At 45.0% G+C, this 27,329-nt stretch overlaps 1 protein-coding gene across 1 annotated transcript in view; it reads left to right on the forward strand.

Moving 5' to 3' along the window:
* Positions 1–27,329, forward strand: part of LOC148474894 (uncharacterized) — a 136,796-nt gene that overhangs the window by 10,182 nt on the left and 99,285 nt on the right. Inside the window, 7 exon segments of the mRNA XM_088457976.1 lie at positions 975–1,125; positions 5,138–5,329; positions 5,640–5,718; positions 5,821–5,918; positions 6,082–6,277; positions 17,956–18,930; positions 24,824–25,798. Of these exon segments, the coding sequence (XP_088314102.1) occupies positions 1,048–1,125; positions 5,138–5,329; positions 5,640–5,718; positions 5,821–5,918; positions 6,082–6,277; positions 17,956–18,930; positions 24,824–25,798 (2,593 nt within the window). The 5' untranslated portion in view covers positions 975–1,047.

A 27,329-nucleotide genomic window follows, 5' to 3' on the forward strand; every position in this document is an offset into this window, starting at 1 on the left:
AAAAACCTCTATTCAGTGTTCTCCCCAGGCTGTTTTCTGCAGGCGCATCGCCCGGCACTTTTCCCCTCCGACCCCCGCTGTGGAACGCTGGCCTCTGAAGTGACCGGAGGCTAATGACGTCATCCGCGACGTGAGGAGCCTTTCCGCGCACCTGCTGGATCTAGTTCGATCCAGTCAGCGCGAGGCAGCGGGAGTAGGAGCGGCCAGCAAGTAAAGGTAAGTGCTGGGCTAGGGCCAGGACCAGTCTGGGGACACAATTTAAGCCTGGGGGCACTACATAAGGGACCAGTCTGGGGGCACTACATAGAGGCACTACTTCAGCCAGGGGGCAATGCATAAGGGCAAAGTTAAACAACAGGGGGCACTGCATAAAGGGGAAAACTACAGGGGGCACTGCATAATGGGCACTTTTGACTGAGAGCCAGTGGGGAAGCAGCCTGAGACCTGTCGGGCTGGATTGGTAAGGGAGATACCCTTTTTCCCGGCGCGCGCATAATTGTGAAGACCCCCACCCGGCTACTTTTGGATGCCACTCGGCTGGAAAACATTTCTGGGGAGAACACTGTACTGCAAAATGTATTCAGTTAATTTGGAGTTGTGCACTTGTATTTCTCCTTTTTGTCTATATATCAATTGTCTCCACAGGTAGCAAATCCAATTTTCATTATGCTGGAGGCTTGAGAAAGAGGGTCACACCTCGAAACGTCACCGTAAAGGCTCATATTGAATACAATTATGGTTTTTTAAATTCTCTGAGTGCCGTCTATTTTTTGGTGAATGTTGATTCAAAGGTCAGGACGGGCACCGGAGTCCATTGTACTTTATTACAGAGTACCGGCATAACGAGGAATATATATATATATATGTTCAGGGTGTGCAGTCTGAGGCCCATTTTCTGTTTTTTATTACGAAAGATGGCTCATGCTACATGTGCTCAATGTAATGTGTATTATAATTTTTATCTTTATTCCTAGACAACTGAACTGTAAGGAATTAGAGTCTGTATTAGACCCTAAGTGATAGTGGTGCCTGAACATTGCACTGAGGATGGACACAGATAAGAGTCACATGACTGAAAGGATCTTACATCTCACTCTGGAGATCATCTACGTGCTAACTGGGGAGGTGAGGGGATCTGGGAGTGTCACACTGACATCACTTATATCTATAGTAATAATACAGGGACATGACTGGGGAGGTGAGGGGATCTGGGAGTGTCACAGTGACATCACTTATAGCTATAGTAATAATACAGGGACATGACTGGGGAGGTGAGGGGATCTGGGAGTGTCACAGTGACATCACTTATATCTATAGTAATAATACAGGGACATGACTGGGGAGGTGAGAGGATCTGGGAGTGTCACAGTGACATCACTTATATCTATAGTAATAATACAGGGACATGACTGGGGAGGTGAGGGGATCTGGGAGTGTCACACTGACATCACTTATAGCTATAGTAATAATACAGGGACATGACTGGGGAGGTGAGAGGATCTGGGAGTGTCACAGTGACATCACTTATAGCTATAGTAATAATACAGGGACATGACTGGGGAGGTGAGGGGATCTGGGAGTGTCACAGTGACATCACTTATATCTATAGTAATAATACAGGGACATGACTGGGGAGGTGAGGGGATCTGGGAGTGTCACACTGACATCACTTATAGCTATAGTAATAATACAGGGACATGACTGGGGAGGTGAGGGGATCTGGGAGTGTCACAGTGACATCACTTATAGCTATAGTAATAATACAGGGACATGACTGGGGAGGTGAGGGGATCTGGGAGTGTCACAGTGACATCACTTATATCTATAGTAATAATACAGGGACATGACTGGGGAGGTGAGGGGATCTGGGAGTGTCACAGTGACATCACTTATATCTATAGTAATAATACAGGGACATGACTGGGGAGGTGAGGGGATCTGGGAGTGTCACACTGACATCACTTATATCTATAGTAATAATACAGGGACATGACTGGGGAGGTGAGAGGATCTGGGAGTGTCACAGTGACATCACTTATAGCTATAGTAATAATACAGGGACATGACTGGGGAGGTGAGGGGATCTGGGAGTGTCACAGTGACATCACTTATATCTATAGTAATAATACAGGGACATGACTGGGGAGGTGAGAGGATCTGGGAGTGTCACAGTGACATCACTTATATCTATAGTAATAATACAGGGACATGACTGGGGAGGTGAGGGGATCTGGGAGTGTCACAGTGACATCACTTATATCTATAGTAATAATACAGGGACATGACTGGGGAGGTGAGGGGATCTGGGAGTGTCACACTGACATCACTTATATCTATAGTAATAATACAGGGACATGACTGGGGAGGTGAGGGGATCTGGGAGTGTCACACTGACATCACTTATAGCTATAGTAATAATACAGGGACATGACTGGGGAGGTGAGAGGATCTGGGAGTGTCACAGTGACATCACTTATAGCTATAGTAATAATACAGGGACATGACTGGGGAGGTGAGGGGATCTGGGAGTGTCACAGTGACATCACTTATATCTATAGTAATAATACAGGGACATGACTGGGGAGGTGAGGGGATCTGGGAGTGTCACAGTGACATCACTTATATCTATAGTAATAATACAGGGACATGACTGGGGAGGTGAGGGGATCTGGGAGTGTCACACTGACATCACTTATATCTATAGTAATAATACAGGGACATGACTGGGGAGGTGAGAGGATCTGGGAGTGTCACAGTGACATCACTTATATCTATAGTAATAATACAGGGACATGACTGGGGAGGTGAGAGGATCTGGGAGTGTCACAGTGACATCACTTATATCTATAGTAATAATACAGGGACATGACTGGGGAGGTGAGGGGATCTGGGAGTGTCACAGTGACATCACTTATATCTATAGTAATAATACAGGGACATGACTGGGGAGGTGAGGGGATCTGGGAGTGTCACAGTGACATCACTTATATCTATAGTAATAATACAGGGACATGACTGGGGAGGTGAGAGGATCTGGGAGTGTCACAGTGACATCACTTATAGCTATAGTAATAATACAGGGACATGACTGGGGAGGTGAGAGGATCTGGGAGTGTCACAGTGACATCACTTATAGCTATAGTAATAATACAGGGACATGACTGGGGAGGTGAGGGGATCTGAGAGTGTCACTGTGACATCACTTATAGCTATAGTAATAATACAGGGACATGACTGGGGAGGTGAGGGGATCTGGGAGTGTCACTGTGACATCACTTATAGCTATAGTAATAATACAGGGACATGACTGGGGAGGTGAGGGGATCTGGGAGTGTCACAGTGACATCACTTATATCTATAGTAATAATACAGGGACATGACTGGGGAGGTGAGAGGATCTGGGAGTGTCACAGTGACATCACTTATATCTATAGTAATAATACAGGGACATGACTGGGGAGGTGAGAGGATCTGGGAGTGTCACAGTGACATCACTTATAGCTATAGTAATAATACAGGGACATGACTGGGGAGGTGAGGGGATCTGAGAGTGTCACTGTGACATCACTTATAGCTATAGTAATAATACAGGGACATGACTGGGGAGGTGAGGGGATCTGGGAGTGTCACTGTGACATCACTTATAGCTATAGTAATAATACAGGGACATGACTGGGGAGGTGAGGGGATCTGGGAGTGTCACAGTGACATCACTTATATCTATAGTAATAATACAGGGACATGACTGGGGAGGTGAGGGGATCTGGGAGTGTCACAGTGACATCACTTATATCTATAGTAATAATACAGGGACATGACTGGAGAGGTGAGGGGATCTGGGAGTGTCACAGTGACATCACTTATATCTATAGTAATAATACAGGGACATGACTGGAGAGGTGAGGGGATCTGGGAGTGTCACAGTGACATCACTTATATCTATAGTAATAATACAGGGACATGACTGCGGAGGTGAGGGGATCTGGGAGTGTCACAGTGACATCACTTATATCTATAGTAATAATACAGGGACATGACTGGGGAGGTGAGGGGATCTGGGAGTGTCACAGTGACATCACTTATATCTATAGTAATAATACAGGGACATGACTGGGGAGGTGAGGGGATCTGGGAGTGTCACTGTGACATCACTTATATCTATAGTAATAATACAGGGACATGACTGGGGAGGTGAGGGGATCTGAGAGTGTCACTGTGACATCACTTATAGCTATAGTAATAATACAGGGACATGACTGGGGAGGTGAGGGGATCTGGGAGTGTCACTGTGACATCACTTATAGCTATAGTAATAATACAGGGACATGACTGGGGAGGTGAGGGGATCTGGGAGTGTCACAGTGACATCACTTATATCTATAGTAATAATACAGGGACATGACTGGGGAGGTGAGGGGATCTGGGAGTGTCACAGTGACATCACTTATATCTATAGTAATAATACAGGGACATGACTGGGGAGGTGAGGGGATCTGGGAGTGTCACAGTGACATCACTTATATCTATAGTAATAATACAGGGACATGACTGGGGAGGTGAGGGGATCTGGGAGTGTCACAGTGACATCACTTATATCTATAGTAATAATACAGGGACATGACTGGGGAGGTGAGGGGATCTGGGAGTGTCACAGTGACATCACTTATATCTATAGTAATAATACAGGGACATGACTGGGGAGGTGAGGGGATCTGGGAGTGTCACAGTGACATCACTTATATCTATAGTAATAATACAGGGACATGACTGGGGAGGTGAGGGGATCTGGGAGTGTCACAGTGACATCACTTATATCTATAGTAATAATACAGGGACATGACTGGGGAGGTGAGGGGATCTGGGAGTGTCACAGTGACATCACTTATATCTATAGTAATAATACAGGGACATGACTGGGGAGGTGAGGGGATCTGGGAGTGTCACAGTGACATCACTTATATCTATAGTAATAATACAGGGACATGACTGGGGAGGTGAGGGGATCTGGGAGTGTCACTGTGACATCACTTATATCTATAGTAATAAATACAATCTTATCATCGGCACAGCTGTAAACGAGTAGCAGGGAGCCGCTCACTGTTGTATTTGTATCAATGATGTCTCCCCCAATACACAGGATTACACAGTAGTGAAGAAGACATCAGATAAGTGTGAGACACCCAGCAGCCGTCCCCGTGTGTCAGGAAGACTGAGCAGGACTCAGAAAACCATCACGGTGCCTCCACCTCACTCACTGATACATGAGAGAGACAATGACCAGAAGATCCTGGAACTCACCAACAGGATTATTCAGCTGCTGACTGGAGAGGTGACTGCTGGGAATGGGACATTATACAGTAACACCAGGGGATGTGTCTGGGTGATGACTGCTGGGAATGGGACATTATACAGTAACACCAGGGGATGTGTCTGGGTGATGACTGGAGAGGTGACTGCTGGGAATGGAACATTATACAGTAACACCAGGGGATGTGTCTGGGTGATGACTGGAGAGGTGACTGCTGGGAATGGGACATTATACAGTAACACCAGGGGATGTGTCTGGGTGATGACTGTATCATTGTGTGTGTCAGGTTCCTATAAGGTGTCAGGATGTCACTGTCTATGTCTCCATGTAGGAGGGGGAGTATATAGAGGAACACAGGGGTCTGTACAAGGACGGGATGATGGAGAATCACCGGACCCTCATATCACTGGGTAAGAGGAGACTGTAATTTATTGTATGGGGGTCCCTATATACACACATCACCTGATAATCCTGTATAGACAATGTACTCAGTCATTGTGTGTCTCCTACAGATGGACCCAGTAACAGAAATACCCCAGAGAGATGCCCCCGTCCTCTTTATTCCTGGGATTGTACAGAGGAGAATCACAGGACCCCACAGGAGGATCAGGTAGATGGGATTTAGGGTCTCACCAATATACCAAAGTGTCACTATATGAGCCATTGAGAAGCTGTGTATGTCTTATACACTGATATTATACTGTGTTATCTCATTGATATTAGTGTAGTGTTTAATATTTTGTGTGTTAATTAAATTAATATATTATATTAAGGTAGAAGATATAAAAGCAGAAGATACAGAGGGAGAAGAAGAGACGTATGTGACTGATATGAAGGCTGAAGATGCAGAGGAAGAAGAAGAGACGTATGTGACTGATATGAAGGCAGAAGATATAGAGGGAGAAGAGACGTATATGAGGGGTGATCTGCAGTGTAAGGAGGAGGAAATCCCAACAGATATCAGCGCAGGTGAGTAATAAATACTAATTACAGAATAGAGTCACATATTCTCCTTGCTCAGTCACTACAGCAATCTCTTATCCTACACCGTCCTCTGTCAGTACAGACTAATAAGGGAAATTTGTTTGCCTAGTGGGGGAATCAGGAACCATCAGCCCCTATTATTCTCCTGTTCTCCCCCTCACATCATGTCACTGTGTGTTACCAGCCCAGAGATCTGACCAGTCTCCTCCCCACACTCTCTGGTGTATAACATACATCAGGAGCCATCAGCCCCTATTATACTCCTGCTCTCCCCCTCACATCATGTCACTGTGTGTTACCAGCCCAGAGATCTGACCAGTCTCCTCCCCACACTCTCTGGTGTATCTCATACATCAGGAGCCATCAGCCCCTATTATACTCCTGCTCTCCCCCTTACATCATGTCACTGTGTGTTACCAGCCCAGAGATCTGACCAGTCTCCTCCCCACACTCTCTGGTGTATCTCATACATCAGGAGCCATCAGTCCCTATTATACTCCTGCTCTCCCCCCTCACATCATGTCACTGTGTGTTACCAGCCCAGAGATCTGACCAGTCTCCTCCGCACACTCTCTGGTGTATCTCATACATCAGGAGCCATCAGTCCCTATTATACTCCTGCTCTCCCCCTCACATCATGTCACTGTGTGTTACCAGCCCAGAGATCTGACCAGTCTCCTCCGCACACTCTCTGGTGTATCTCATACATCAGGAGCCATCAGCCCCTATTATACTCCTGCTCTCCCCCTCACATCATGTCACTGTGTGTTACCAGCCCAGAGATCTGACCAGTCTCCTCCGCACACTCTCTGGTGTATCTCATACATCAGGAGCCATCAGTCCCTATTATACTCCTGCTCTCCCCCTTACATCATGTCACTGTGTGTTACCAGCCCAGAGATCTGACCAGTCTCCTCCCCACACTCTCTGGTGTATCTCATACATCAGGAGCCATCAGTCCCTATTATACTCCTGCTCTCCCCCCTCACATCATGTCACTGTGTGTTACCAGCCCAGAGATCTGACCAGTCTCCTCCGCACACTCTCTGGTGTATCTCATACATCAGGAGCCATCAGTCCCTATTATACTCCTGTTCTCCCCCCTCACATCATGTCACTGTGTGTTACCAGTCTCCTCCCCACACTCTCTGGTGTATCTCATACATCAGGAGCCATCAGCCCCTATTATACTCCTGCTCTCCCCCTCACATCATGTCACTGTGTTACCAGCCCAGAGATCTGACCAGTCTCCTCCCTACACTCTCTGGTGTATCTCATACATCAGGAGCCATCAGTCCCTATTATACTCCTGCTCTCCCCCTCACATCATGTCACTGTGTGTTACCAGCCCAGAGATCTGACCAGTCTCCTCCCTACACTCTCTGGTGCATCTCATACATCAGGAGCCATCAGTCCCTATTATACTCCTGCTCTCCCCCTCACATCATGTCACTGTGTTACCAGCCCAGAGATCTGACCAGTCTCCTCCCTACACTCTCTGGTGTATCTCATACATCAGGAGACATCAGTCCCTATTATACTCCTGCTCTCCCCCTCACATCATGTCACTGTGTGTTACCAGCCCAGAGATCTGACCAGTCTCCTCCCCACACTCTCTGGTGTATCTCATACATCAGGAGCCATCAGCCCCTATTATACTCCTGCTCTCCCCCTCACATCATGTCACTGTGTTACCAGCCCAGAGATCTGACCAGTCTCCTCCCTACACTCTCTGGTGTATCTCATACATCAGGAGCCATCAGTCCCTATTATACTCCTGCTCTCCCCCCTCACATCATGTCACTGTGTGTTACCAGCCCAGAGATCTGACCAGTCTCCTCCCCACACTCTCTGGTGTATCTCATACATCAGGAGCCATCAGTCCCTATTATACTCCTGCTCTCCCCCCTCACATCATGTCACTGTGTGTTACCAGCCCAGAGATCTGACCAGTCTCCTCCGCACACTCTCTGGTGTATCTCATACATCAGGAGCCATCAGTCCCTATTATACTCCTGCTCTCCCCCCTCACATCATGTCACTGTGTGTTACCAGTCTCCTCCCCACACTCTCTGGTGTATCTCATACATCAGGAGCCATCAGCCCCTATTATACTCCTGCTCTCCCCCTCACATCATGTCACTGTGTTACCAGCCCAGAGATCTGACCAGTCTCCTCCCTACACTCTCTGGTGTATCTCATACATCAGGAGCCATCAGTCCCTATTATACTCCTGCTCTCCCCCTCACATCATGTCACTGTGTGTTACCAGCCCAGAGATCTGACCAGTCTCCTCCCTACACTCTCTGGTGTATCTCATACATCAGGAGCCATCAGTCCCTATTATACTCCTGCTCTCCCCCTCACATCATGTCACTGTGTGTTACCAGCCCAGAGATCTGACCAGTCTCCTCCCCACACTCTCTGGTGTATCTCATACAACGTTACTTCCAAGGACGTCACCATAGTGATTTTGTCACTGATCAGAGGGATATATGCTATACTCCTATAATGTTTACGTAATGTATATTTCATACAAGTAATACAGCTGCCTATGTTACTATATGTAAAACAATGCACATTATGGGTGTGATGTGATGCTGTGCAGTCATAGGGCATATGTGAGTATACACCTATACTGACACTACAGCATATTTATCAGGGTCTATGCAGAACATAGGCTAGTAAGGAACATCTGCTGCTCACACACAAACTCGTAAATGTGGAACGCAGACCAGGTGGCCATCGGACTTCTGAGTAAATTTACTACATGCAGAGGGCTCTCCTGCTGCGAGCCAGAACGCAGTGCCTAATTATGCACGCCCCAAAAACAGTGTTTAAACGGTCAGACACCTCTGCGTTTTTCTAACAACCACCCCCTAACCTCCCCCAAACGCTGACTACCTGTCACTCACTGTGCGAGTGGATCCCATGTATGTAAACAGTGCGGCTTACACGCATGTGCAATGTCTAACAATCGCTCAATCTGTGTAAATATTGGCGTTGCAAGCAGATCTGAATCAGGCCTACTTCTGATTCTTATTGGGGTGCGGGATTCCCTCCTCCCCCCTTCCCCTGAATACTACCCTTGTGGATTTCTGTATGAACTTTCTTTGCTTGGCTGAATTCAAGCTTTTATATCAGAGTTGCCTTATTGTGTGATATATTTTTTTCACATAAGATCTATGCGCAAGAAAACTCCGGCTATTGAGGAGCATATTATTAAGGGAAGTAATGTCACGTATTTTGTGGTTTCGTTATACTGTGTAAGTTTTCCTTCTTCTGTTATTGTTTGTCTACTACTTTTGTTTCTGAGTACAACTAGGACACATTCGGGCTACATCTTCAGTATTTGCATTGCCCGGGTCATGATACGGCTGTCACAGCCTACGGAGGCAACGCTGGGCAGCAGAGCTTGTCAAAATGCCAACTGGAGCCTGCTCCTAAGGCTCTGGTTCTCACAGGGGAAGTGACATGAGCGCAGCCTTCTGCTTGACTCCTGGCTCTCTTAGTTTTGTTTTTGGTGCAGTTTAGACGGCTGCCGCCATCTTGGTCCACCCTAGGTGCTGTACTATCTTGCGTTATTGCTGCTAAACAAGGCAACAGTCAGAACTCTGTATTATTCAGAGTTGGGCACAGAGACCAGGAGAGCTTCTGCTATACCCTGAAGACAGGTCCTGCTGCAGCTCATCTGGTTGAATCTCTGTTACAAAGTCTATAGGTTCTGTGGTCAAGTCTCAACTGTGGCAGACATCCTGTGCATTAGTCATTCCATCTGCTATTTATACAGTTTGGGTCCCACCTCCTTGCTCATTTGGAGCTTATGGGATGGGTTAAGTAGCAGCGGAGGAGGGATGATCCCCCACTTGATGCGGCATCCAGGCCTTCCATGACTATAGGACCCGGTGCATTTTCAAAAGGAGCAGAGACGTCCACCGTTGTCGTCTACTGCTGGTAGTGGTACAGAGCTGCTTGGGACTGAAGCCGGGCTTCTGGGGCTTCGGTCCTCCCTGGTAAGTTGTTTTAAGTTCAGCAAAGCCTTATAATCCTAGGATGCTCCGGTCCTTCCCCCTATACCCCGCCCACAGCCTGAGGGCACTTCAGTTTCGTTGGTGTCCGACAGGAGCTGGACCACCATTATAACAGTGGGCTGCATTAAGCAGCCTAAGCTTTAATTTTATGATTTCATTTATTTTCTATTTTTTTTTACTAACGGGTGAGCAGCACCAGTCTATCCTCGGACATCTGTGCTGTCGCCCCATCACCGCTCCGTGGCACTGTGACACCAAGCCTGTGCTAGGTACTCCCAGTGGGGCTCCGAGGGGGACTAGCTAGCAGGTTTCCCGGACCCCAGGCCGCAGCCCGGAATCCAAGGGACAGGTAAGGCGGAACCCCGTTCGCGGGGACCCACGATTTAGTGCAGTCTTTCCTCTGTTCTCGGTAGACAGCCGGAGGCGCTGATGTGGACACTGGGCCACACTACTCCACTACACCACCGGGGCACAATATACTGGCACAGAGGCATTTGTTATGGCCAGGGAACCCGTAACGTCAGCCAGGGGAAAAGGCGCTCTCCCTGCAGCCCCGCCCCCAGCTCAGAGCGCCTTTCCACTGCGGTCTTGGTGTTCCCTGAGCTGCTCTTCCCTCACCCTCCGCCCCCTCAGAGATAAAGCAGCAGCCATTTTCTGCTTCACCGGTCTCCGGGAAACGCTGGGTCCAGTCTCCCTGTATACCTCTCCCAAGGACCAGGTTATACAGCACTATATCCTACTAGCAACTGCGGTCTGTGTAGTTTATTTTAGTGCCCATTGCAGATATGTGATTTTTTTTTTTTCTGCATTTGTATGTAACTTGTGCTAGCGCTATTCTCTATTTTCTATACTGTCAGTTTATAACTGTCCCTTTATTCTACATACCCTGACATACTAAGGTATTGGGGGTTCATTGTACCTCACTTTTTCTATATGTGTGACGACTCTCACATACTGTATAGCGGTATGCAGTCGGGAAGCCGGCGGACCTAATCCTGACAGCTGGCTTCCCAACTGCTTAATCCCGGCAAGGCACTAATGACAGGCGTCGAAATCCTGACGCCTGTCATTAGACCTACGCCAGGAGCCCAACACCCGGCTTACTGATCAAAGGTAAGCCGGGCGCGGACAGCTGCGGGGGGTGGGTAGGGTTAGGTTTAGGGCTCCCGGAAGGGACTTAGGGTTAGGCACCCCCCGGGAGGTTAGGGTTAGGCTAGGGGAAGGGGGGTTAGGGTTAGGTACCCCCGGGGTGAGGTTAGGGTTAGGCACCCCCCCGGGGGAGTTAGGTTTAGGCGGCAGGGAAGGGGAGGTTAGGTTTAGGCACTTGGGGGGGAGGGTAGGGTTAGGGGGTAGAATTAGGTTAGTTAGTACTTACCTTAGGACGATCGGGATTTCCTCCTGTGTCGGGCAGCCGTTGTTGGGATTTGAACCGCTGGCCATGCAGCAAATCATACTGATTCCCTATATAGCACGGTTGCACATTACATTGTGCCATAATACACATACTGCAGGGTGTTCACTGAACTGTATACTACTGTGTGTTCTATTATTGCTGTGATTATGTTTGACAGAGGAAAGAATAGCCAGCAGCCTGAGACTGCTGCCCCTACTCTGTTGTCATGTAAGTCCTGCTCAGCAGGCTTAGCCCTACAGGACCTCATTCAGGATGGTCTTGTATTAATTGCTACACAGCATCAGGCTCCTCAGCCCCGGTGTCTCACCCCCAGGACCCACCCTGGGTGGTTTTTTTACAAATGCTGACAAAACTTCCGGACCACATAGCAGTCCCCGTAGTGGCTCCCCCTATGGGATGGCCACAGCAGGTATTCCCTGCAAATCCTGTACCTCCCCCATGGGTAAACGTACTGTCTACTTCAGTACCCAGCTTGGTTAATACCTCTATGGTTTTTCAGCAAATGCTGCCAAAGGAAAAGCCTTTACCTACTAAATCTAGTAAGCGTGCTCTATTATCTTCCCAGTGCACCCAGTTATCTGACTCGGACATATCATCTGGGGAAGCAGAAGATGCAGACCTCTCTCACTCTGACTCCATCTCAGGAGAAAAGGAGCCACCCTCTAAACTAAATCTACCGGCTCTTGTGAGAGCGGTAAAATATATTTTACAATTAGAAGAGGATGAACCTGCTCCTAAGAAAGATAATGCACTTTTTAAAAGACAAAAGGTAATTTTACCAGAATTCCCTCAATCGGATCAACTATCTGATCACATGAGTGAAGCATGGAATATGCCTGGCAAAATGTTTCACATTCCAAAGCGATTTAGTTCTTTTTACCCTGCTTCCAGCTGCTGATTGCACTAAATGGGAAGTTCACCCAGCGGTGGATTCTAATGTAACATCTGGTAAAAAATGCCACATTACCCATTCATACTGCAACCTCCTTGAAGGAGACTACAGACAGACGTATAGAAGCTTGTCATAAATCCATTTACTCGTCCTGCTAGGGTTACGGCCTAGATGGCGAAAGCCATTAAGAGTTGGGCAGAGGCCCTAGAAGAGACATTTCCCCCTGATGCTTCAAGGGAACAACTATCCTTCATATCTCATATTAGGGATGCAGCCTCCTACTTAGGAGAAGCAGCTATCAATACGGCTCTCCTGGCCTCCAGGATATCTGCCACTGCAGTAGTGACCCACCGTATTGTTTGGCTCCATTCCTGAAAAGCAGATTCGGACTCAAAGCGGGTTCTCTACTTTATTCGGGAGACATCTTATTTGGTCCAGAATTAGATAAAATTGTAACTACTTTGGTGGCTTCCAAGACTGCATTCCTGCCCTCTACAAATAATGCTAAACCTAGGACGTCATCATTTCATCCTCAAGGCAAGACCATGTTTCCATGGCAACAGACATCAGCCAAATCTTTCAAGCCTTGGGCCAAACATGCCTGGGATACTAGCCGTCCACCTGCCAAGTCTGAGGACAAGCCTACTGCCTGATGGGGCGGCCTTTCCCTTGGGGCTCCCAGGGTGGGAGGCCGACTTATTCAATTCACCCAGGTTTGGTATCAGGCCACTTCAGATGCTTGGGTAAGAGAAGTGGTCTCCCACGGATACGCCCTCTGCTTCCTGAGGCAATCCCTCCAACTGTTCTTTTGCACAGGGCCTGCATCGGACTTGACCAAGGCCTTGGTACTCCAAAAAACCATTCAGCCTTACTGAATTCAGAGGTAATAATTCAGGTCCCCTCCTCACAAAGGGGCACGGGTAAATATTCTACCTTTTTCTTAGTTCAGAAGCCCAATGGGTCTCAGCGGCCTATCCTAAACCTCAAATCTCTGAACAAGTTTATCAGGTGCCTAGGTTTGATATGGAAACCCTCTGGAGCCTGGCGATTTTATGGTATCCCTAGACATTCAGGATGCTTACCTACATTTACCTATAGCGCCTTCTCATCAGCAATATCTCCTGTTTGCTATCCTACAGCAGCATTACCAATTTCAGGCCCTACCGTTTGGCCTTTCAATGGCCCCTCGGATCTTTACCAAGATCATGGCAGTTATTGCGGCCTCTCTTTGACGTCAAGGGATCAGACTACTTCCGTACTTGGATGACCTCTTGCTGTTGGCCAGCCCCTCAGAGATTCTTCACCGCCATCTGCAGGTAAGTTGCCTTTCTACAAAACGCACACGGTTGGCTGATCAACTGGAAATAGTCTTCCCTGACACCTTTTTGAAAGAATTGTACATTTAGGAGCCCTCTTGGAGTTTCAGGTTCAGAGAATCTTTCTAACAACAGACAAGATCTCCTTAATACAACACTGAGTGCGCAGACTGCTCCGCAGTTGCCGAGTGTCAATTCACGCTGCAATGCAGAAATTGGAATCAATGGTGTCCACCTTCGACATGGTGGAGTTTGCTTAGTTTCACTCCAGGCCCCTACAACACCTGATCCTCTCCAGGTGGAACGGCCTACCCCATCTACTTCGATCCCAGATGATGGGCCTCCCCCCGAAGGTTCACCTGTCCCTAGCCTGGTGGCTACAGACATCCCATTTAGACAAGGGTCGTCCCTTTTGCATCCAGGATTGGGCTCTCCTCACGATGGATGCAAGCCTTCGAGGGTGGGGCACAGTGACCAGCCAGCACTCCTTCCAGGGCTGCTGGACCACAGTCGAGGCAAAGTTACCAATCAATGTCTTGAAACTTCAAGCCATCTACAGTGCTCTCACTCTGGCTCAGGATATTCTTCAGGGCAGGCTAGTACAAATATAGTCCGACAACACCATCGGGACAAGGCGATCCTTAGAATACGCCTGGGCTTCCTTTCCAAGGTGGTCTCTCGTTTCCACCTAAATGAGGCCTTTCAATCTGTGAGCTCTTGGCAGGTGATGCCTTTTTTGAATGTGGTCCATGCTCTAAAATACTACGTGGACCGTACTACTTCCATCAGGAAATCGGACTCCCTCTTCGTCCTATATGGATTCCACGAGAAGGGATGGCCAGCTAACAAACAGACTCTGGCCAGATGGATTTGCATAACTATCTCACAGGCTTACACGCAATCTGGCCTTCCTGTGCCGGCTACAGTATATGCTCATTTTACACTTTCTGTGGGTCCCTCGTGGGCAGCCCGGTGTGGCGTCTCAGCTAAACAGCTATGCAAAGCCGCCACCTGGTCGTCTGTCCACACCTTTCTTAGGTTTTATGCCTTTGATACATTTGCCCTGACGCTTCTAGCTTCTGTGGGTTTCTTCTCTTGGTTACCTGTTTCCTTCTCTGTGTGAGTGTGTTATTCTTCAGTGTGCCAGTTTTCTTTCTCTCCTCTCCTGCCTTGGGCTTGTTAACAAAACTGAGTTGCCCTCAGGCTGTGGGCGGGGTATAGGGGGAAGGACTGGAGCATCCTGGGAATGAAAAGATTTGCTATTGGTGTCCGGCCCTCCAAGGTCCACCTACACCCCATTGTCGCCCTGTGGACCCTATGGACTTCGAAGAAAGAGAGTTAGCAAAGGTAAGTTTTTGTTTTTTTTGTTTTTTTTACCATAACCCTCCTTTTTTTTTTTTTTTTTTTTTTTTTTTTTTTCTCCTGCTTCCAACACATCAACTACAAGAACTGAGTGTTCACTTACTGCCTAATATATCACTCCCCTTGACAAGCACCATTGTATTGAGATAATCAGTGTAATTCACTTTAACTGTCAGTGGTTTTAAAGTTATGGTTGATCAGCTATATCTTACTGCCCAGAATAATGATCCTGTTTAAGATATATTGGTAAATACTTCTGAGGCTTGAGGGAGTGGCGGCCATGCAACATCAGATCTAGCTGGCAGTGGGAAAACCCACAGGCTCCTCAGTATCACATTCTCCATTGCCTATAGCCTGGCATTGTGAAAGGAATAGGATTGAAATGCCGGCAGCTAAAATCCCGACAGGAGGAGATTCCGACTTGGGTAGGTAAGTATCCTAATCCTCCCCTGTCCCCCCCCCAACCCTTCCTTAGTGGTGCCTAAACCTAACACCCCCTCTCCGCACCCTAACCCTCCCGGGGGGGGTACCTAACCCTCCCCTTTAGGGGTGCCTAACTCTAATCTCTCCCCAACCCAAACGCTAATCCCGCTAGACTCCCTGATACTAACCCCCCCCCCCCCCCCAGCGGCTAACGCTATTGCGCCACAGACATACCTTCGTTCGGGCTATGTCACGGCTGCCGACACTTGAGACTCCTGGAGGGACAATAAACTGGGGTGGTTTAGACACAATAAACTGGGATGGTCTTAGGAATGACCTTTCCATAAAACTCAGTAGCACAGGATAAAAGTAAAATAGAATTTACTTACAAAAGAATTATAATCAGCAAGGTCTCATACAAAGTCTCAAACAGCACAGAGATTCATATATGCAACAATATGTATAGGAGATAATCCCCAAATATATATAAGCAGTCTTTAGCATATAAGAACTAACGTGGTAGGGAACCCTTAGTCCAGAATGAGGCTAACACCTCAGGATGACATTAAGGAGCTTTGCCAGGATAGAACCCTGTAGTAGTAGAAATCCGGAGCAGAGCAGGCCCTGCAGAATAGAATAGTTCCAGGACAGGACCGTGCCCTGCGGTGCAGTGAGAGATGAAGTAAACTTGAGCCTTGTGGAGTAGTGAAGTCGGAGCAGGGTTAAGCCCTGTAAGACGATGAGATTTCAGAACAGGGTTGAGCCCTGCGGCGTGGCTAGAGTTCGGAGCAGGTTTGAGCCCCGTGATGCAGAGAGGATTGTAGCGGGGTTGATCCCCGTGATGCGGAGGAGATTGTAGCGGGGTTGAGCCCTGTGGTGGGGCTAGAGTACGGAGCGGGGTTAAGCCCCGTGATGCAGAGAAGATTGTAGCAGGGTTGAGCCCTGTGCTGTGGCTAGAGTACGGATCGGGGTTGAGCCCGTGATGCGGAGATGACACTAACGGTGCAGTTGACAACTGTAACAAGGATGAGTTCACTATCCACAGGAACGAAAAGACAACAGGTAAAGTGCAGCAAAATGATGAAAGCACAATGATGGAGCAAAAAGCAATACTTAGACAATAGGAATGCTGGGCTCTGTAGTGCAGTGGATAACTGGCATCAGAAGTTCATCTGGAATATAACAAAGTCCACAACAATCCACAGGCACAGCGGGGCTCTGGCAGGAGTCCAAGAAAAGACCTGAAAGCAACGTTGCACAGACACTGAGACACAGTTAGTAACAGGCTTTATACTAGAGGTCTGTGATCCATAGGAAGTTTCAGAACATGTGACCCAAATGGAATCAGGTTTGAAATAATGAGCAATCTAGGAATCCCACAACCTGATGACACCTGGGAAACAGATGATCACTTTAACACTCTATCCCCTGAATGAGAAGCATGCCAGCAAGCACAATGGAACTTTGGCAAAAGTAGTCTATCTTTATGTACTGAAATAGTCGCAGTCCTGACAGGCTGGCATCCTCCGTGTTTAGGCATCGGAATTAACATAGGCGTCGATGTTTCAACGCCTATATTACATCCCTTGCCGGGATTCCACTGTCCGCATTGAGATCGCCGGTCTCATCACTACATTCCATTGTGAAATTATAATTAATTAGACTGAGCAGGATATCTGAACTTAGTTTTGCTGCTTCCTACCTAGAATATCTTAGTTGTTACTGCTCTCAAAGTAGGAATGTCTGAACTTTCATGGGATCACCATCAGCTTGTGGGCACCATTTGTGAGACACATGGGAGCTATGGAGACGATGCTCCTTCTTTTTTTATAAAGCAGTCAAGGTATCAGATAACCTACACACTACTGAGCCACACATTTATAGCTTGGACTAATACATATAAAACACTATTAGTGTGAGGTGCTTCCTGCAATATGGCTTTCCACTCATGGGCAAAAGTCCTTAGACCATAGCTTGGGGCTTTATTAGAGGCTATTAGGGCAGGTGTGAAAACTCAGACACTTATTAAATGGATCCAGTTCTATTTTAAGTTAATGTTTTATCTGTGCAGAAAAAGAGGCCTATATACTGTATGTACATTTATAGTTGTAATAAACTATAGTTGTGAAATTGAAATAAAACTGAAAATCTTGAGCTCACTAATTGTATGATAATTTGCTCCTCAAGGTAAAAAAAATTGATATTCATACATTTATTTCCAACAGATGGACGCACAAGCAGGAAGACCTCGGAGGGATGTCTCATTTTGTCTCCAGACTTTAAAATAGAAGATAACATCAATCTGGATTCTTCGGGAGACATCCCCATTACTCTAAATATACACCCAGTACCTCACAGTGCAGATATATCATTTGATCCTTCTAATCATAAGGGATGTTCTCCTGATACCTCAGATATTGCTAAATATAGTACAACTCACACAGGTAATTCAGTCTTTACCTGTTCTGAATGTGGTCAAAGTTTTGTACATCTGTCAGTGTTTATTAGACATCAGAGAATTCACACAGGTGAGAGGCCTTTTTCATGTTCTGAGTGTGGGAAATGTTTTACACAAAAATCACATTTAGTTACACATGAGAGAGGTCACACAGGTGAGAGATCGTTTTCATGTTCTGAGTGTGGAAAATGGTTTCCACAAAAATCAGATCTTCTTATACATCAGAGAAGTCACACAGGTGAGAAACCATTTCCATGCTCCGAATGTGGGAAATGTTTTACACAGAAATCATCTCTTGTTATACATCAGAGATGTCACACAGGTGAGAAACCATTTCCATGTACTGAGTGTGGAAAATGTTTTACATACAAAGCAGTTCTTGTTAGACATCATAGAACGCACACGGGTGAGAAACCATTTCTATGTTCTGTATGTGGGAAATGTTTTAAACAGCAATCACATCTTGCTTACCATCACAGAAGTCACACAGGTGAGAAACCGTTTTCATGTTCTGAGTGTGGGAAATGTTTTGGATATAAATCACATGTTGTTTTACACGAGAGACGTCACAGAGGTGAGAAACCATTTCCATGCTCTTACTGTGGGAAATGTTTTACACAGAAATCAGATCTTGGTAGACATGAGAGACTGCACACAGGTGAGAAACCATTTTCATGCTCTGAGTGTGGGAAATGTTTTACACTGAAAACAAATCTTGTTTCACATCAGAAAATTCACAGAAGAAAGAACTGATTGGCACTGGTGATGTGGGTTATAGGTGCATGTCTGATAAGCATGTTCCTAGGTCACAATGACATGCAGTGGAGCTATTTAGTACTGAGGTGGTATTTTATGGCATGTTGGGCTATTTTGGAGCAGTGAGGGGCATTTTGGGATGAATGATGTGAGCTTGCCCAGGTTGTTTAAGGGCTGTGTGCATTCCTTTTAAATGTTGTAGAGCCGAACTTGCTTCCCTTTAAGTATTTCCAGATGCCTATTCCTGAGTTAGTGTATGTAGAGAGTTAGTTATAATTATTGAGAGAGTCATGACAAAGTGTAGGTAAAATATATGCATCAGTCTTATAGCATAGTAAATGCTTAAAATAAAACCAAATACCATTTCAAATAGCAAAAATTGAAAACTGTTGGGTTATAGGTAAGGTTGAAGAAGGGAAATTGTATTAGTATGTAATTCAGTGTGCATAGTGAGGGCGGGTTTGGTATAAAAGATAGACAATACTTAGACAATGTCTAGGCAGGCATAGGTCAACAGGGACAAAATGTTGACATGGTTAAAGATCTGCATGGGTAAATGCCAACATAGATAAAGGTCGACACAAAAATGGTCAACACAATTTTTGTTTCCTAATCTTCACCCAGCCCTCCCCTTGATGCCTAACCCTCCCTCATAGTGCCTAACCCTAACTGTCGGGGTAAGTGCCGTACCCTAACCATCCTTTCTAGTGCTTAAAGCCGCCCGTACACGGTGCGATATGCACTGTGCGATGTGACAGGGGATCCGACATAGCCGACCGCCCGATATGCCGGCTCCCCCATCCGCATAGCGCTGCATGGGATCGCACATTGCATCCTAAGATTAACTGAACCTGCAGTAACATCTGGGGCTGCGATGTACGACCCCACAGGTGCGCGCATTGGCTGATATCATGCCCATAAACTGTGCGATCTAGCAGCAATATCGTTCCAATCCATTGGATCGTCTACTATATCGCACCGTGTATTGGCACCTTAACCCTAACCGTCCCTTCTAGTGTATATGCTTAACCCTAAAACGAAAAAAAAAGTTGACTGTTGGTTGTGTCGACCTTTTGACCATGTCTACCTTTTGTACCTGTCGACCATTATTCATGTCAACCTTTTCTGTGTCGACCTTTTGTCCCTGTCGACCTATTGCCTGTCTAACATCTGTTGCCTATCTGAACATCTATTAACTGGAACCCAGAGACCATGATGAAGGAAAAATTTAAGAGAAGGGCAATATCCAATCAACGAAAGATCTAATAATATACTCCACCCATGTGATAAAATATATATATATATATATATATATTTTAAATATATTTTATGTTCTATTGGGATTAGAAAAATAAATTCATCCTGAGGAATGTGCACATCTGCACTGAAACGCGTCAAGTTCCCCTTAGTTATCCACACTAACAACGCAGCAATTTTTTTTTTATTCGGTGCAAAACTCTTCCAATAACATTGGGATTTATCATCACCTTCTTCACCTTCACTGACTAACCTGCTTCGGAGTGATAGCTGTGTATAACAGCTTACCGACCCATCTCTGCTACTGTTGTAAATGTAAAACGGAGCCCAGCATTACGATGAGACTACCTGGACATTACAGCAGAGGAGCAGCTACTTGCTCAGTCTAACAGGTTATCACTGCTGTTTTCGGTTTCTCTCCATTTGATCCAGAATTGAACGTTTTGTTCCTGAGATGCTGTGATTTAATTCCATTACGTAAGAGTCTCCCAATTTTATGTCTCCGATAGCTTTTTTGCTGCTAATAGTTGGGATCAGTCTCTGAATTATTATTTTTTTTATTTTAAACTTGTGTTTCTTTTAATAAATTGATTGGAAGTAAAAAATAAAAATGGTGTGTTGCGCTTGTATTTCCGCAGCTCAATAAATAGTGGTCAGATTAAAAATATGGGTATATGAGCGCTGGTATGGATTAGAATTGGTGCACCGCACAAATAAAAATATATGAATGTAATGAATAATCAGTAATCAATAATAAAACAAAACAAACAAAAAACAAAACAAAAACAAAAATTTTTTTTTCAAAATAAATAAAAAATAATTAATAAAAAAACAAAGATGAAAATAGAAAGAAAAAACAGCAAAGGAGAGAAAAGGCATAAACAGTATTATGGAATTAATGTTTATAGTCTTTATAGACTAGTTGGGGGTGTGCTAGTTCTGCATGTACCCCACGAGGGGTCCGCTGTGCTATTGCCACCTAACTCACCCTAACTAGCTCGGCGTTGACTGCTGACTTCAGCTGCAGATTCCCATCTGAGCCGCGATCACATGTCCCGCCGGGCTGGCGCCGCTTGATGACAGAGGGCGTCGGGGGATGGTCAGTGGGCTTGTAGCGGCAGCGGCAGTTGTTCTTTTCCTGGGCACTCCTTCCAATCTCCAACGCGTTTCGGACCTTCCACGGGTCCTTTGTCAAGGATGAAGGGGGTGGGCCTTAGTATGGCTTTATTTATAGTGTGACTAATTAGTAAAAAGAGTTAAAACCCGGATATCCGGTCCCGGAATTTGCAGGAGGGTTGGAGGCAAGCACATGTTCTTTTTTCTGTGCCTGACTCCATTTTGCTTTATACCAGAATGGTGTAGATTGAGAAAAGTTAAAGAAAGATAAGCAATGATATGAAACTAACAAAATAAGAATAAATATAAAGATAATAACATTTAAAATAATAAATAATAAAAATAAAATTAAAATAAAGTGAAATAAAATTTAAAATAATAATAATAATTGCTAGTGAATTGCTAGTGAATAATGAATCTAAAAATTATTATTTTCTAATTCTAATCCATACCAGCGCTCATATACCCATATTTTTTATAAATTGATGTCAAAGGTTCCGTAAGTAAGTGTATTTTGTTGGAGCTCAGACAACATTTGTGTATATACACTCAGCAGGTGCACAGGGAGAGTTCAGTAACTGACAGTTTCCAGATCACACAGCAGGTCACATGTTCCAGTACACCCAGCTGGTGCACAGGGAGTTCACTAACTGACACTTTACAGACCACACAGCAGGTCACATGTTCCAGGTCATTCAGCGGACGCCCAGGGAGATTTTCATTCACTGACACAGTTTGCAGACCACGCAGCAAGTCGCATGTTCCAGGTCACTCAGCAGGTGTACAGGAAGAGTTCACCAACTGTTACATTTTCCAGAGCACAATGGTGATGTTTTGCCACATTAACTCCGAAACAAAGAAACCAATTACGCCAACATTTTTCTGCAAATTTATGGACCAAGACTTTTAATTTGATTTATAACGTGCCCTGCTCAGACAACGGCATCATAGAAATATGTCACTCATAAAAGTCGTTCAGCCATTAATATATGGATGGGTGGTGGCTGATTCTGAGTCTCATGCCATGGCGACGTTAACGTAAACTTGTGTATTGTGGCGACTGCATGCATTGCTAAAATGCTGCAGTGTCTAACGGTGTCTGCTGTAACACAGGGTATAGAAATGACTCCAGACTGGTAGGTATATGGTAAAGCAGTGGCTTTTAATGGCAGCAGACACTACACCTTAGCATTAATGAGCATATACCTGGATACACCGAGGCAAATAACAGAAAATAAGCAAATCAACATAAAAGTAAATGTCCCAGCACTCCTCCTGCATAACAGTCAGCAGTTACAATCTCTGTGAACCTTCCAGTACCTGGCACACTATTGCTAACCACCACCCATGGCCTATCGCCTGGCCAGCTTATGCAGCATAAGGAGCATCAGGTATGTGGGAGTTGTAAACCCTTCCTGTGCTCCAGTGATTATTCCAGCTGAGTCTGTGTAAATGTGAAAACCTGGAATTCCACACCTCCACTGTTAATGCAAAACGCACAGGTTTCAGTCCAGCCTCCTATGGAGAGGGTCGATTCCAACAGAATGTGGGCAATTCAGGTGAGACAACCCCTCTCACCACACATCCCTCTTGCTTTTCCAACCTTAGGGAAGCGCACATTTTCCTTGGTGACGACTGATACCCTTCAGTCTTTTTACTTCCTCTAGAGAAGAATCCATGTTTCTGTGTCGACTACCCAGCTGATACTTCATTTTAACCTTCTCAGGCATATATACTTTATTTTCCATGGCATGCTCTGACACAGGGACAAATAGTCTTTGTTACCTGTGGACGCTGGGTTGTACTTTTTCCTGCCACTCCGTTGATAATGTATCCCTACAAGAGTCAGTGCGACATCCGAGTAGTCTAGCGAGAAGTACAGGGACCGGACTTTCTTCTTGCAGGATAGTTTGTCGCTGTGCTTCAGGAATGCGATACGGTCGCTGCTTTACGCCCACTTCTCCAGGTGTATATATCTTGTGCTCTATTAAGGCTGTGCGCCCTGGCAGGGAAGAAAACATCCTGATTATTGCGAACTAAGGCTTTCATTTCTTGTCGCCGTTTTGCTGACAAGTTGTTAGCCAGGGGAACTTTTGTAGGACCAGGCGAACCCGAGCGTTCCCTAGGAACCTGAGGGGTGGTGGTCTCCAGCACATCCATGGTAACATCTGTATTGGGCATGACACCTCTGCAAATATTTTTCTCTGGCCTAACCGGACGAAGTGTTGCGCATTTCTTTCCTTGCGGAGAGGTTCGCTCTCCAAAGAGGACCTACCATGCTTTTCCACTCCTCCCTTTTCCGAGGTAGGGCCTTGGAGACTTTACATTGGTGTTGTCTCTGTGGTTCCTTTATGAGCTCAACAAATCCTGGGAAATTGCGTCCAATATGATATGATATGACAGGGGAGATTAGGACCAACCATTGCGACCACCTCATAAGCACACACTTTTGGCTCAACTGACTAGCTGGAGCAGGTGGGAGGACTTAGATTGGTTTTATTGGAGGTGTAACTCCCTACAAACAATTTAGTGCCTACTCCTCAGCCTCCCCTTTAAACCCATAGTCTGCAGTGTCTCCAAGAGGAATTGATTTTACCATGAGTACAAAAATCCTCCTCTTTTTCTGCTTCCAACACATCAACTTCAAGAACTGAGTGTTCACTTACTGCCTAATATATCCCTCCCCTTGACAAGCACCATTGTAATGAGATAATGAATGTTAATCACTTAACCTGTCAGTGGTTTAATGTTATGGCTGATAATTTATATATTACTGCCCAGAATAATGATCCTGTTTAAGACGATATTGGGGAATATTCTGAGGCTTGAGGGAGTGGCGGCTTTTCAACATCAGACCTAGCTGGCAGTGGGAAAACCCACATGCTCCTCAGTATCTCATTCTCCCTTGCCTATGGCCTGGGCATTGTGAAATTATAATAGGACTTTGAGCAGGATATCTGGACTTAGGTTTGCTGCTTCCTACCTAGAATATCTTAGTTGTTACTGCTCTCAAAGTAGGAATGTCTGAACTTTGATGGGATCACCATCAGCTTGTGGACACCATTTGTGAGACATGGGAGCTATGGAGACTATGCCTCCTCTCTTCATAAATCAGTCAAGGTATCAGATAACCTACACACTACTGACCCACACATTTATAGCTTGGACTCTAATACATATAAAACAGTATTAGTGTGTGAGGTGCCTCCTGCAATATGGCTTTCCACTCATGGGCAAAAGTTCTTAGACCATAGCTTGGGGCTTTATTAGAGGCCATTAGGGCAGGTGTGAAAACTCACAAACTTATCAAATGGATCCGGTTCTAATTTCAGTCAATGTTTTATCGGGGTAGAAAGACTCCTCATTTACTATATGTACATATATAATTGTAATAAACTATAGTTGTGAAATTAAATAAAACAACTGAACATCTTGAGCTCACTAATAGTATGATAATTTGCTCCTCAAGGTAAAAAAATTGATATTCATACATTTATTTCCAACAGATGGACACACAAGCAGGAAGACCTCGGAGGGATGTCTCATTTTGTCTCCAGATTTTAAGATAGAAGAGAACATCACACCAGATTCTTCGGGAGACATCCCCGTTACTCTGAATATACATTCAGTACCTCACAGTGCAGATATATCATTTGATCCCTCTAATCATAAGGGATGTACTCCTGATACTTCAGATATTGCTAAATATAGTACAACTCACACAGGTAATTCAGTCTTTACCTGTTCTGAATGTGGTCAAAGTTTTGTACATCAGTCATTGTTTATTAGACATAAGAGAAGTCACACAGGTGAGAGACCATTTCCATGTTCTGTATGTGGGAAATGTTTTACACAGAAAACACATTTAGTTACACATGAGAGAGGTCACACAAGTGAGAGACCGTTTTCCTGCTCTGAATGTGGAAAATGGTATCCACATAAATCCTCTCTTGTTATACATCAGAGAAGTCACACAGGGGAGAAACCATTTCCATGTACTGAGTGTGGAAAATGTTTTACATCCAAAGCAGTTCTTGTTAGACATCATAGAATGCACACGGGTGAGAAACCATTTCCATGTTCTGAGTGTGGGAAATGTTTTAAACAGCAATCACATCTTGCTAACCACCAGAGAAGTCACACAGGGGAGAAACCATTTCCATGTACTGAGTGTGGACAATGTTTTACATCCAAAGCAGTTCTTGTTAGACATCATAGAATGCACACGGGTGAGAAACCATTTCCATGTTCTGAGTGTGGGAAATGTTTTAAACAGCAATCACATCTTGCTAACCACCAGAGAAGTCACACAGGTGAGAAACCATTTCCATGTTCTGAGTGTGGGAAATGTTTTGCACATAAAGCAAATGTTGTTTTACATGAGAGACTTCACAGAGGTGAGAAGCCATTTTCATGCTCTGAGTGTGGGAAATGTTTTACACAAAAAATAAACCTTGTTACACATCAGAAAATTCACAGAAGAAAGAACTGATTGGCATTTGGTAATGTACTGTATGTGGGTTATAGTTGGATGTCTGATAAGCATGTTCCTAGGTCACAATGACATGCAGTGGAGATATTTAGTACTGAGGTGGTATTTTATGGCATGTTGAGCTATTTTGGAGCAGTGAGGGGCATTTTGGGATGAATGATGTGAGCTTGCCCGGGTTGTTTAAGGGCTGTGTGCATTCCTGTTAAATGTTGTAGGGCCGAACTTGCTTCCCTTTAAGTATTTCCAGATGCCTATTCCTGAGTTAGTGTATGTAGAGAGTTAGTTATAATTATTGAGAGAGTCATGACAAAGTGTAGGTAAAATATATGCATCAGTCTTATAGCATAGTAAATTTTTAAAATAAAACCAAATACCATTCAAATAGCAAAAATTTTAAACTGTTGGGTTACATTTAATGATGGTAAGGTTAAAGAAGGGAATTTGTATTAGTATGTAATTCAGTGTGCATATTGAGGGCGGGTTTGGTATAAAAGATAGACAGTAATTAGACGATATCTAGACAAGCAATAGGTCGACAGGGACAAAAGGTTGACATGGTTAAAGATCTGCATTGGTAAATGCTAACATGGATAAAAGTCGACACAAAAATGGTCACTAGTTTTTTTTTTTTGTTTCCTATACCTAATCTTCACCCAGCCCTCCCCTTGGTGCCCATCCCTAACCCTCCCTCCTGGTGCTTACCCTAACTGTCGGGGTAAGTGCCTGACCATCCATTCTAGTGCCTAACCCTAACCTCCACTTCTAGTACCGAACCCTACTGTATATGCCAACCCTAACATAAAAAGTTGTGTCGACCTATTAACCATGTCAACCTTTTTTTTACCTGTCAACCATTATTCATGTTAACCTTTTTTGTGTCGACCTTTTGTCCCTGTTGACCTATTGCCTGTCTAACATCTGTTGCCTTACTATTGACTGGAACCCAGTGAGACCATGATGAAGGAAAAATTTAAGAGAAGGGCAATATCCAATCAATGACAGATCTAATAGTATGCTGCACCCATGTTATATATATATATATATATATATATGTGTGTGTTCTTGTGAAAAAAGGAGCAACAAATTAATTGACTGCACTGAACATGGGGAAAATAAGATGAATAGTGAGATAATGGGAACAGAAACTGGAAGAGGGAAAGTATTTGTTACTCGGTGCTGTATATAGTATTTTCTGGCTGCACATTGCTTCATTTTTGCAGCTGATCTGTAATTAAATTATTATAACTTAATTGGTTCCCTCATTTTGCAATATTGGGATTAGGAAAAAAAATCACCCTGAGGAATGTGCACGTCTGCACTGAAACGCGTCAGGGTCCCCTAAGTAATATACACTAACAATGCAACAAATGTTTTATTCGATACAAAACTCTTTTATTCCAATAACATTGGAATTTATCATCACCTTCACTGGCTAACCTGCTTCGGAGTAATAGCTGTGTATAACAGTTTACCCACCAATCTCTGCATCTCTGCTACTGTTGTACATGTAAAACGGAGCC

The sequence above is a fragment of the Taudactylus pleione genome, unplaced genomic scaffold (assembly GCF_031769625.1).
Source record: "Taudactylus pleione unplaced genomic scaffold, aTauple2 ptg000800l, whole genome shotgun sequence".
NCBI classification, from domain to species: domain Eukaryota; kingdom Metazoa; phylum Chordata; class Amphibia; order Anura; family Myobatrachidae; genus Taudactylus; species Taudactylus pleione.